Here is a 13353-nt window from a genome sequence, read left to right as displayed (position 1 = left end):
TCAGTCTTTCTCCTAATAATCCCCTACATAGAGTTTGTCCATTTCACTGCTGTGGCACACTGGATTTTTTTGTTGAGTAATCCACTACAATCCCAAGGTCTCTTTCCCTCTCAGTCTCAGCAAGTTCAGACCCTATTAGCATATACTGGAAGCTTGGATTTTTTATTCCAGTGTGCATCACCTTATATTTGCCTACATTGGGCTTCGTTTGCGACATTGTTGCCCACTGATACAATTTGTGGAGATCCTCGTGGAGCTCTTCACAGTTGGCCTTGTTTTTCACTAACCTGAATAATTTTTTAACATCTGCAAACTTGGCCACTACACTGCTCACCCACAGTTCCAGATCATTTATGAGCAAATTAAATGGCATCTGCCCCAATACTGATCCCCGTGCGACTCCATTGCTTACTTCCCTCCATGGAAAGGACTGTGTTTTACCCCCCCTAATCTCTGCTTCCTGTCATTTAACCAATTTTTAATCCACGAAGAGACCCAGTCCTCTTATCCCATGACTGCCTTTTCAAAGTCCATCTACCAAGTTACCATTATGTGCATGTTTGGTCGCTTTCTCAGATAATTCCCAATGGTTGGTGAGGCAGGACTCCCCTTTGAAGAAGACATACTGATTTCCCCTCAGCAGGCTTTGTTCCTCTATATGCCTAATAATTCTATCTTTGATTAATTTCTACTAATTAACCTGAGGCAGATGTTAGACCAGCTGGCCTGTGGTTTACTGGTTCCCCTCTGGGCCCCTCTTTTAAAAAATGCTGCTCTTTCTGACTTCTGGTAGTGGCTGGATTTAGTGAGAAGTTACATATAACTGTTAGTAGATCAACAGTCTCACATTTGAGTTACCTAAAACCCTTGGGTGTATGCCATCAGGACATGGAGACTTACTGGTTTCTAGTTTCCTCAGTAGGTCTCTCATTACCTCAATTTGACTCAGTTCTTCAGACTCCCTTCTTGAAAATAGTGGCTCTGGCTTGGGTATATGCCCCACACTTTCCACAGTGATCATAGATATAAAAAGTTTGTTTATCTGACGTCCCAACTGCTTCTCTGGCTTATTTCCTGCTGGATATATTTAAAGAAATGCTATGGTATAGGAGTAGGGTTGCCAACCTCCAGGTAGTAGCAGGAGATCTCCTGCTATTACAACTAATCTCCAGCTAATACAGATCAGTTCACCTGGAGAAACTGGCCGCCTTTGGCAATTGTACTTTGGCATTGAAGTCCCTCCCCTTCCCAAACCCCGTCCTCCTCAGGCTCCTCCCCAAAAACCTCCCACCAGTTGTGAAGAGGGACCTGGCTACCATATATAGGAATTCTAGTGACAATTTGAGGCCCTACAAGGAACCTGTGGAAAACGTAATGATTGGAAAAATTATTTCTGACCCAAATCTTCAGGGTACACTAAGCTCTTAGCATCTTGACAGTGGCCAGTTTTCTCTTACCACCCCCTGTATGTGTATGCATGCTGTAAACATACATTCAGCTTCTCTCTGTAGTCTATGGCTTATGGAGCAGAGGTAGAGCTTTAATTTGCAGGTTAATGTTTTTGAATATATATGGAGAGTCCCTGAGTACCCCAGCCTTGACTGTGGATGCTTTTCTTTGTTGCCCTGTTAATGAACTTTGGGATTATGGGAAACAAACACATTTCTTGAGAAACTGCATGTTTCTGGGGCGGGGGACAATTTTGAATCTCTCCAGGATTCTACAAGCTTTCAAGAGTTTGGACCTTTTATGTATGCGTGGGCAAGACATGAGACCGGAGACGGAGTCCAACAGCAACTGTTTTATTCAGGGAACAGGAACAGAACGAGAACTAAACTGGAGAACTGAGTAACGAACCTTGCTTATATGCCCGTTCAGCCGCGCAGGCCACCCCCCCCCCCCAAGTCTGCGATTGGGTGGCGGCAGCCCTTGCAGCCAATAAGGACACACAAACGCTCATGTCCGTGATTGGACAGCTGCAGCCCTTACAGCCAATAAGGACACGCAGCACAGGAGCCTGGAGAAACTCCAAGCTCAATAGAGTTGCAGCTTCCCGCTGCATGCATAACAGGACCCATCTTTTTAAAAAAAATTATCCATCTCCTTCTGAAAGGCTTAACGCACCAACAATTTACAGCAGAGTATTATCGTGCTCGTTGTGTGTGTTTTGGATGTGTATTCTTCATTTCCGATTGCACCGTGCCTGTGAAGACTGCTCCCAAGACTGTTTATCGTCATATCGCACTGTTGAGAGGAAGAGCGTGGGGGAGCTCCGCGTCATGTCTACGTAGCTGATGCTTCCCCACCTCCCCTCCCCTTTCTTTGTTTCATGCATGCGCAGTATCATTGCTCCGAGGGAGCGCTGTATGCCATTAAGAATTGCCTCATTTTAACGGCAGGGATCACAACCAATGCAGGCATCCCCCCCCCCCCATCAAATAAACCAAAATGAGCCATTCCTTGCACAGAGCTGATCACAGAGCTGCCGTCTTTGCGGGCATTGGTGCAATGATGTTGCATTTTATCACTGGGACGAGCAGGAGAAAGATAGGAACAGGCGGGGAGAAACTTTGTGCCGGCACTGGAGAGCCCTGACTTTTGTGTGTGTGCGAGCGCATGCAGGCGGGTGCTCTCTCTATTCCTCAGTCTCTCTCCCTTCCTCCTCGTGCTGCTTCCCCCTCCCCCCTCTGCCGCTCGCAGCAATTTTGCTACTTTTCCAGCCCTCGCCCTCCTCTGCACAAGCACTTATGGGGGGATTTAGTAGCAGTAAAGATTGGTGGATGCAAACGGGAGGGGAGGGGGAAGGTGGTGGGAGGAGAAAGGCTTTTCATTGGGTGTTGCAAAAAGAGGGGAGGAGAACAGAATAGCGTTTGTAATTGAATGCACCCCTTGGCTTGCCGGTTTTGAAACGACATAAGGAAATATATCGTGGTATAGCCGTTTTTAAAAAAAATAGATGTCTGGCGCTTCCAAAGCATTTCGAAGCCGAAACGGGAGGTCTGAGGTGCGCTCTAACCGGGATAACACGTTTTTTTAACGTTAGGCCCCTGAGTTTCTCTGTCTCTTTCTGTGTTTTCCCCTGTAACTGATACTCAGCATTCTAGTCCTCTTAGAGCATTCTCTGTCCACCTCAATCTCTTGGGGCCAGGGTCTATCATTAGGAAAAGTTAGCCATATTGTTCTGCATACTTGGAGTCTACTGAAGTTGTTATTTGTGGGTGGCCTGGTTTGCTCCTTTAATAATTGGCATGATGTGTCAAGCTTCTTTGTGTCCGTGTTGGGAGGAAAGTGGGGTATAAATATCTACATAAAATAAACCATAAATACTATCAAATGTAATAGAACTATTAGTGTACGTGACTTAGTACAATGCTGTTTCTATTTTTTTTACCTAAGACACTAAAAGACTAAATAGGAATATTTGCATAAAGTAGGTGTTCTGAATTAATATTATTGTAGCCTCTTTTGCATCCATCAAGCTGCAGTATCTTTGTTTATCTATTTCAAGGTTAACCTCTGGGCTTTCTGTATGTGATTTAAAAAGTCCCTTTACGGGCACTCACTGTGTAAATTTCATGCTTGTTCTGATGATGGCCAGTCTAATTATCATATTTTAAAAATACAAAACTTATTTGTATGTAGGCCTTTTGAATTGCTTCAGACCAGCACGAGACTGCAGCCTTTTCCTTGAGGCAGGATCTCTTTCAGTGCTGTTTCTGGCAGCATTACTTGTTTATGTCTCTTGCTCTGGCAGCAACTCCTGCTTTTTCTATGGATGTTTTGGCAGGGTTACTGTGCACAGCTGGATTGGATTCTTCAGGTCTTTAGATTGCAGGTTTGGCAATCAAACTGGTCCTTTTTGTAGGAATTGGCCTAGTGAGATATATGCATTTCCAACAGCGGCAGAATAAAACTCAAGCATGTTCAAGTAACAATGAAATGGCTTAGACTATTCTTTACATTTGAAGAACAATCATGTAGAAAGGATATTTGCAGGGGGCGTGTGGAAAGAAATCAACAAAATTGTATTGGAAAAGAATGGGAACACCATTTTTTTCCCTTGACAGTGATCCTTTGAATGTAACCAGTAATATGTAGGCACACTGACGGATTTTTCTCTCTTTTTCAGAGCTAAATACCACAAGTTAAAATATGGCACAGAGTTAAATCAGGGAGACATGAAACCTCCCAACTATGATTCTGGTAAGAATGAATTTTGTATGGAAAGAAGGGGGCGCTGTATTGTGTGAAGGTGTGAACAACAAAACAGTTAAGCCTGGGCACCTGACATCTTGCCTTAAAAACCTGATTTAGACCAAGCCTTAACTGTAGAAGTGACTGTTTATTTTAACCAGTCGCAGGTGTTGAACCTGGGTACAGAATGGAATCCAAAATATGAATGGGCAATTATGTGCTGCAAGGGAGAAGGAGGACATATATGCATGTTCTCTCTCACCCAATCTTTAAGTCTTGGTACCAGTGTTGTATCTAAATTGGCCTACTATTTTTATACATAAATACAGTTGCAGTGTTGAATTGTTGTTGAATAGGTAGGCAGGCTGCTTTCCGATGTTGGCTGGGGTCGTGCAAAAAGAAAATTGAGTCAGTAAGTCTCGATATGATTTATTTACTTTAGAAAATAATATGAGATAAATCTGGAATGATGGAATAATCTCTTAGTATTCTTTATTTAATAAGACAAGTTACCTGAAGACTGAAATATAATAAATAACAAACAAGTATAAAAGTGGAGGGAAAGGGTTTTTTAATGTAGTCGTGATAAAACTCAGTCTCCCTTGGAGACGGAGGGGTGAATTAGTTTTTTCTTAGTGACTGGTTGAGTGACTAAGAATAAGAAGAGCAGCAGTAATTCCTTTTGCTCTCATCAGAAAACAAACTTTAAGGAAAAGACTTCCTCTCTGCATGTGCGTCAGCTATACTGTGGAGCATAACAAGAAGGAATATCCGAGGTGATCCTTCAGCTTCATTTAAAGGTCACTCTTGCGTATTCTTTGCACATGAGCCCTCTTCTGTTTAAATGAAAGCTGTGTGGCTCTGGATGTATAGGCGGTTGCTAATGTTGGGGACATCGAACTAGGTCCATAATACCAAATTTTATATTGGGCTTCTGAAACTGACATTTATTTCCAGTTTATAACATTAATTGTAACCAGCCTCAGCTTCCAATCGCATCACAGTCTGTTATCTCTCTTACTTGGTTGTCAGGCCCACTTTAACACACAATGCCCTTGTAATCTAGGTTGGTGGTCCTAGAAAAATTATCTTTGGAAAATTCAGTTGCAAATTTCCTCTCCCCAAGCTTGCAAGTATATATATCCAGAGCTCCACAATTTCTTGACTGTCAAATAATGTATTTTTTTTCCTTTTTAATGAATATTTTTTACTAGGCGGAGCAATAAACTGCTTGAACTAATTAAAATATATTCTGCCCTGGATCATTGCACACAATTTACATTTGTTCTCCCATGCTGTGTAACTTTGTGATTGCTGTTAATTTTTGTGTGAAAAATAATAATGGGTAAACTTGCATAACTCTGCAGATGTAAATTAACGTAACACTTTCCTCCCTATCTAAAATATGGACTAATCCACAATACCTTAAGGGGGAAAAAAGAATCTAAAAGGAAGGCAACCAAGGGGTGGTGTAAAATATCCTCTGTTTTAAGGGCTAGATGTAGAATCTACTCTTGGATCGTCCCAAATTTTTGTAATTGATACACATCAGTCAGAGGATTAGATCGTAGCTGTGGTGTGGCGAGAGGGCAATATTCACTTGCTCTTTGGCGGGGGGGAAGCATATAAACACCTTAAGAGGCAAAGACTAGCTCTTGGGGGGTACTATTTTCAGCTGAAAAAAAGGCACGGGGAAAAGACCCCCCCCTGAAGCTGTACTCCTGATCTTAATCTTCTCTCTCTCCCCCACACGCTGCTATTTATCAATAAAAACGTTATTGACATTCATTCATAGATCTACGACGTTGTCTAGTTTGGTCTACAGCTTCTCCAGCGTGTTTCTCAGTTTGATTTTTGGCACTTCTGAATGCTTAGTGACTTCTAGATTATAAAATTGACAAAATTGAGTCTCCTGGTTGTGTTTTTTTTTAATTGTGTTTATTTTTATTTTGTTTTCATTTTGTAGATGAAGGGAATGAAACTGAAGTCCATTCACAGCCAAATAGCCAGCTAATATGGAAACAGGGACGCCAGTTGCTCAGGCAGTAAGTGTCCCCAAAACTATCATCTGCCCTAGTATGCTTGTTTCTAGCACGTTTGGATGATGATTGTGGTTGATCATCCTCTGCATTGCTGCTAGCTCAGAACAAAGGGTAACCCTAAACACCTCACCGCTTGTAATTTCTCAGAAGGGCAGCTTCTTGTTATCTCCATTTGCAGGTGCTCAGATGCTCCTTTTTGAATCAGGGAGGGTGTAAAGCTGGGCAGCTCTGCCATGCTTGCTATTAAATGGAAGTGGAAACCTCCCCACTGTTACTTATGTATAGCACAGGACTGTCTTTAGACTTCTGAGAATTTTTTTTTAGGAATTACAGTAGACCAAAGAAACCCATGCATCAAAAGCCATGGGCTTGGTGAATTAAATAGGGGAATGTTGTGAGCAAAAAACATTTAATTTTCCAAAAAGTATTCAACTTGTTGAAAAATTAAAAGGAGAAATGCTTTAACACCTAGGAAATTTTATCCCTTCCTTAATTTGGCAAGTTATAAACAACTTGAAGTGGAAAATGAATAATTGAGCCTTGTTTGCTTGTCAGAATTTTTTTCAATAGAGATCTGTGTGAAATACTTATTGTAGGATAATAGGATAAATTATTACATTTTTATCCCACCGTTCCTTCAAGGAACTCGGGGTATCATGCGTGGTTCTTTCCTCATCCATTTTATCTTCATAGCAACCCTGTCAGGTAAGCAAGGTTGAGTTGGTGCAGCTGGCCCAAGACACTCTGTGAACTGCATGGCCAACCAGGGGTTGGATAATTAGAGGGAAGTGCAGTGTGGTGGAATTGGTAAATGAGATAATGGGGACTTATAGAATAACATAACCATTAGCCAAAATCTGTGTTTTGAACTTGTTTGCATTGATCCTTGTAAACGTGCCGTGAAGAATGGCATGTAAAAGTCACTGTTTTTATAAAAGAATGTTGTGGCAACTGAGAATTTCTGGAGAATTGTTTGGCCTTTTGGCGAATATAATGAATACTGTATTGTTTGTCAACGGACAGCAGAGCTCTTTTGCTTTCTCTTGGGGACTGTAGAGACTGGCAGTGCAAAGTGGTGGTCCCCTCTGCAGCTGGTACTAGATGATTTCGAAGCCTGCTGCGTCACCACACAGCCCCATTCTTCTTAGCACTTAATATTGTACATTGGTATTAGGGAAGACAGTAGCAATCGATTTTAACATCTTTGTTGGCTGCTCCTTCGTAACTGGCATGGTTTCTCTTCATACAGATATCTGCAAGAGGTGGGATATACTGACACGATACTAGATGTGAAGTCAAAACGGGTACGGACTTTGCTGGGCCTCTCAGGTGATGGGCCAGCCGGGGAAAACGACAGGAACCAAGAATCAATGGTGAACGGCACAGAGGCTGAGATTAAAGAAAAAGTGATGATTGGGCAAGTATTGCTGGCAATGTGTTCTAAACTGTGTTTTTAAAAGGATTGTGCTCTGTATTAAGTAAAAGTTTTGAGAGTTGTTGTAATGTATACCAGTATATAATATTTGGAGTGAGTGAGCTTGATTTTGTTTGTTTTTTTGGAAACTTAGTAAGAAATACCAAGAACAAAGAAGCTGTTCATGATGGGTGCTTTTGTTTTTAAAAAGCATACCATGATATGTAGTCATTAAGCTGAAATTGGACCATAGTTGTATCTGTGACTTGTCTGTTTTGTTAAGATGTGGTACTGTGTCCTGTAATGTGACAGGATTGTTAGTGGCCTCCAAAACACACAGTATAGTAATAAAGTACAACTATCCAAGGTAAAAGTTCTAATGGTCCATTACGAATCAGAGTTTGTGGGGTGAAGAATTGTTTGTTTGAAGAATTCTGCATTTGTGGACACGGCTTTTGTGAAGTTCTCTCCCCCCCAGCACTATTGATGTGAATGAGCTTTTTAAACTATCAGAATGGCTATAAATCAGCAAGCACAAGAACACTGAACAGGAAACCATTTATCTTAAAGGAGCAAAATGCTTACGGCTCCCCATCGTGATATAAAGGTGGCATAACGTTTCCTTAAGGAAGAGTTATTTGTTCTTCCCAAGATCTGTTTTACACAAGCCAATGTATTTGCTAATATACAGATCCCAGTGAAAACTTTTGCAGTGGAGAGCATCATGTGGACTTAGGATGTATCCTGGAAGATTTCAAGCCCATGAATGGAAACATTATTTTGATAATTTGCAGATATAATCCTACTCACACATGTTTTATAATGTTTAGTGAAAGGAATGTTCTTCAGATCAGCACACAGGTTTTACAAAAGATAAGTACCATCACTCAGCATGAATGAACTCAGCAGGGGATACTAAAAATTAACCTTCTATTAACATTTAGACTTTCCAGTGCTTGCTGTGAATGTTATGTAAAGGATGATCTTTAATATTAAATGTCATTGGCAGAAGAAAAATGAATGAAAACTGCCTCATCAGTGTGGTATAGCCATGCTTCGTATACCAACTGGTTTTTAATTTAACCCCTGCTTCTTTATTTTAATGTTACTTTTCTCTTTGAAAATTGGAATAAATACTTTGAGGCTGCATTGTTTGACATCTGGCATACATTATAAATATTGAATTCTTTAAAAAGCAGATTTTCACTGGAGCAGCCCTGTGTTAAATACTGATAGCATCATTGCTGTAAGCTGTCTGTGTATGTCTGGATGGAGGCAATATGAAAAAGACGGTTGTTTAGGCAATAAATGTTTTTTGTGAAATAGGAAATCTTGTTAAATGTCTTTTTAAATATCACGTTTTGACATATTGTAACATTTATTTTAATCAGATCATAATTAAGACTGTTAATGAATTGGATTTCAAGTTGTATCCTTGCAGTTTATGATTCATGTGAATAGGTAAAATTATTCCAAAAAGGCTTTGCAGTAGTAGTAACTTCATTTTAAAATCTATGTTTTAATAAAGCCAAAACTCACTGGCTTAAAAAACAACAAATTGCGTTTTAAAATTAGGTTTACGTCAATAAACACCTTGGTTCAAAAAGTGAATGGGGTGGAAGTCCTGAAATCCATATTTACCTTTTTTTGGTCCTGTGTGCCCTTTTGGTTGCTGCTTTGGTACCGTTTCCCCCATATGTACTGTTTTTTCCAGAGGCTATCCTGCCTGTTTGGAGATCATCTCATGAACGTAATATCATATTGCCTATACAAAATGAGGGTAATTTGCCCTTCCCTCGCCTGACTTTGTGACAACATAATCTGGCCATCAGATTTGGGTGTGTGATAATATCACAATTCAGAGTGAGGGCAGAAGCCATTCCCTCCACTCTGAATTGATGCCAGGAAGACAGCCAAACTGTTAACACTTTCCTTCCTGTTCAAAGTCCCCTCCCCAATGTAGCAGAACGATTTTCATGGAGATAGTGGCAGTTCCCCCCCTCCCCCAGTTTTGGTTTAACCTTATTTAAAATTGCAAATTTAAACAATTTAGGCTTAAAACAGGAGCATAATATAACTAGGCTGGTTTTGTAATAGGTCATTTCGACACAGGTTATTTGCCTCAGGTTCAATACAGTTGAGAAGTGGGCAAATGCACATGATAATGGCTGTTACTTGTAAAAGGTGTATATTGGGGAAATAGCTTGGTTTTTATTAAATGATTGCTATCTTCATGCCCTTTCTTCACACATACTTAGCTTGTAAGGGTTGCAGATGGTGGGTTGCAGATAGGGTTGCCAGCTCTGAGTTGGGAAATACCAGGAGATTTTGGGGGTGGAGGCTGGGGAGGGTGGGTTTTGAGGAGGGGAGGGACTTCATTAGGGTAATGCCATTCAGCCCAACTTCCAAAGCAGCCCTTTTCTCTAGTAGAATTGATCTTGGTCATTTGTAACAGTAGGAGATCTCCAGGTGCCACCTGGAGGCTGGCAACCTTAGTAGCAGGCAAACTTCATATGCATCTACTTCTTTGATCCTGATAAAAACTGAATTTTTTTTGCATTGAAAGTTACATTGAGAAACAGAATGGGGTAGATAGTGGGATTTAAAGGTCTGAAATTACAATAAACTCAGTGTGTAACATGTATAAGGTTGTTCTGTGTGATCTTTACCCCTCAGCATGAGGATGCAAAGATCATGTACATCAGGGTTGTGTATGTAAGGATTCTGTGTGTAAAAATCCCATTTAAATGTTGTTTCTAATTCACTGATTGGGGGGTGGGTAGCAAGGCTGGAGGACAAAGGAAGGGATCAAAATGTTATTCATCTACCGCATGTAGACCCTTTCAGCTGTGTATGAACAGTACCATAATGTGAGCCATTTCTATAATATGGTGTTAGTTGACTAAAGTAAATAGTATACTAATTGTACATGTATGTTTCCAGTTTTTTTACTCATCCTGTTAGAATGCTTATCAGACAAAATAATTTGCTTATCAGGAGTGGCAGTAAAATTCACAAGGTTCCATAGAGACTGCCCAAAATGACCTTGACTCATAGGGCATTGAAGGTAACCTCTAGTAACTGGTCCTGCTTTCATTTTGTTAGCTTCCTCAAAAACTCAAAAACCGGCTTGTCTTCTTAGTTTCCAACATCCATTTCCAGGCCGTACTGTAGGCAATAATGTTGAGCGTGCAATGGAGAAGTCATATGACTTGCTCAGTCTCTTTGCTATTGTGGGTTGACTGTTCCCTATAGTAATTTTTGATCCCGCAAACAGTTAATTGGGGGAAGTGCAAGTTCTGTGCATGCTGAAGAATGAAAGCACTGGAAATCAGGATCCAGCAAAGTGTTGTATAGTGTTTATAAATCTTACTCTGAATTTTGTACCTTTGTGCTTCTTTGTTGTCCTAATCCCAGACATGAACTTCACTAGGTAAGTGATGACTTCCAGTAAAAGTTCTGACCAGCATCTGCATCTTGGCTTAGTTTTGTCTTGCCTGAGAAGATACCTGTTATGTCTGGGGGAAGAGTGAAGTCCATCAAGTATATTTCTATTTTTAAAAATGCCATAATAATAATATACAAATCAGGAGATGTACGGTGATGTCAGTGGCCTTAGAAGGGTGTAACTCTGCTTAAGACTGCACTATTAATAATCCAACTATATCAGGGAAAAGATGCTAAGAAAGAAAATGCAGTGCTAAGAAAGAAAATGCAGGATACCATATATAGATCATAATGTTCGGGCTGCTGTTGACTTGGAACTATCAGCTAGTTTGCTGAAAATCATCTCAATCCATAAGACTTTTTTTGCATTTTAAACATAGTGTACTTGTAACAGTGTGTAGTATTTTTTTACCCACATGTGGACAATTTTAAAACATAACTGGTTTTTGTAATGCTTACCAGAGTTCAATCAGTATGGTGAAAACTAAAACATGGTAAATAGAAGAGGCAATAAATGTCCCTTAGTTGCTGTTTTTGCCCTGACCTGGATGGCCCAGGCTAGCCTGATCTCGTCAGATCTCAGAAGCTAAGCAGGGTCAGCCCTGGTTAGCATTTGGATGGGAGACCGCCAAGGAATACCAGGGTTGCTGTGCAGAGGAAGGCACTGGCAAACCACCTCTGTTAGTCTCTTGCCATGAAAACCCCATAAGGGGTCGCCATAAGTCAGCTGCGACTTGAAGGCACTTTACACACACACACACACACTTGCTGTTTTTGCATCTCTGTTATTGTGAATATGAAGTTTAATAATACTATCTTTGATTTATTTGACTTTGGATTATCCTGGGCTTTGTAAAAATGAACAGAAGCAAGAAGAGCCAAAATAAATGGTGTTGCTGTTTTTATTTTTTTTATCTAGGAAACCAGATTTGACAGACTCTGCCTCACTGCTAGAGACGTTTAAATTCCTTGAAAATGCTGCTGCTGAATTTAGTGATGAAGAAGATGATGATGATAATGACGGGAGAGAGAGAACAATCATGGATACTTCAACGGTGGGCTAAGTCCTCTAATAGTGAAACAAGACTTGCAGTGACGGAATCCTTACTTTCTTGATATGACAAAATGTGTATATGACTGTGTATATGTGATGCATGTATATACAGAAAAACACGAAAGGCCTTTATTGTAGAGCATTCATTCGCAAGCCAATCTAGCAAAATCTATACAAACCCAAAGCTGTGTTCTGTAACCTGAATTTAATAATATTTAGTTTTTATATGGCACTGTAGTGCTCAAAATATACATGATCTCTGTAATCCTTAAATCCTGCAAGGTAGACCAATGTTATCATCATCCATATTGCAAATCGGGGATGATACTGAGAGAGATTAGGTTGCCTAAAACTAACTAGTACATCTGTAGTGGAAATGAGATTTGAACTGGGGACCTCCCAGATTACAGCTCATTCTCAGCCATTTCAGTACTTGGAATATAGTTAAACTGAATGGTAAACACAGTACATCAGTCAATATTTCCAGGTAGATTTAAACAAAGGATACATACATCTCTCCAGGCTCCATTTTTCTTGTGTGCGTTTTATGTGCATGTTGTGTACTGGGTTAAAAATAACACTTGTGATATTTTTATCTTGAATTTTTTGTCCCTTATAGATTGTCAGGAAAAGGGTGATGTCTGATAGCAGTGAAGACAGAGATACAGAAGAAGCCTTGAAGGAGTTTGATTTCTTGGCGACATCTGATGAAGGAGATGGAGAATCCAGAAGTTCAGGAGATGGTACTGACTGGGGTAAGGAAGTAAAAAGAATCTCATTAAAAACCTGTTGTCGCTTCTACTGAGATCGAAATAGCCTTCAGTACACACTTCTGTGGTTTGGTGGACAGATAAATCTTCCGCCCTCCTTTCTCTTTTATATTAATTTTCTAACTGGAAGAAATGCTTTTCTTGGAAAGTTACCAGCGTTTTATAGTTTTATGTTAGCTGCAGAGCATAAAATTCTAGAGGGCAAAAGTTGGCTTTATTCTTTTGAAATATTATTAAAGCATAATATCAAAATTGCTATTTAAAAAAAAATGTATAGCAGATGTAGCATTTTAACCATGCATAACTGTGTGGGATCCCGGCCAGTATTAAAACATTGTAGGTCATTCATCTGTTGTAACTTTGTACATGTTGGTTGTCAGGAAGAAAACAATTCAGTCAGGTGTCCCAATATTCTCATTGTACAAGTGATGT

At 40.1% G+C, this 13353-nt stretch overlaps 1 protein-coding gene across 1 annotated transcript in view; it reads left to right on the top strand.

Moving 5' to 3' along the window:
* STRN (striatin) overlaps positions 1 to 13353 on the top strand; it is a 57254-nt gene that overhangs the window by 17405 nt on the left and 26496 nt on the right. The window contains exons 3-7 of the mRNA XM_056852827.1: positions 4130 to 4203; positions 6161 to 6239; positions 7486 to 7653; positions 12017 to 12152; positions 12771 to 12906. Of these exons, the coding sequence (XP_056708805.1) occupies positions 4130 to 4203; positions 6161 to 6239; positions 7486 to 7653; positions 12017 to 12152; positions 12771 to 12906 (593 nt within the window). The remainder of the gene's footprint in view (positions 1 to 4129; positions 4204 to 6160; positions 6240 to 7485; positions 7654 to 12016; positions 12153 to 12770; positions 12907 to 13353) is intronic.

The sequence above is a fragment of the Euleptes europaea genome, chromosome 7, assembly GCF_029931775.1.
Source record: "Euleptes europaea isolate rEulEur1 chromosome 7, rEulEur1.hap1, whole genome shotgun sequence".
NCBI lineage: Eukaryota > Metazoa > Chordata > Lepidosauria > Squamata > Sphaerodactylidae > Euleptes > Euleptes europaea.
The sequence above is the reverse complement of the archived record's forward strand: the minus strand, read 5'-3'. Positions and strand labels throughout refer to the sequence as shown.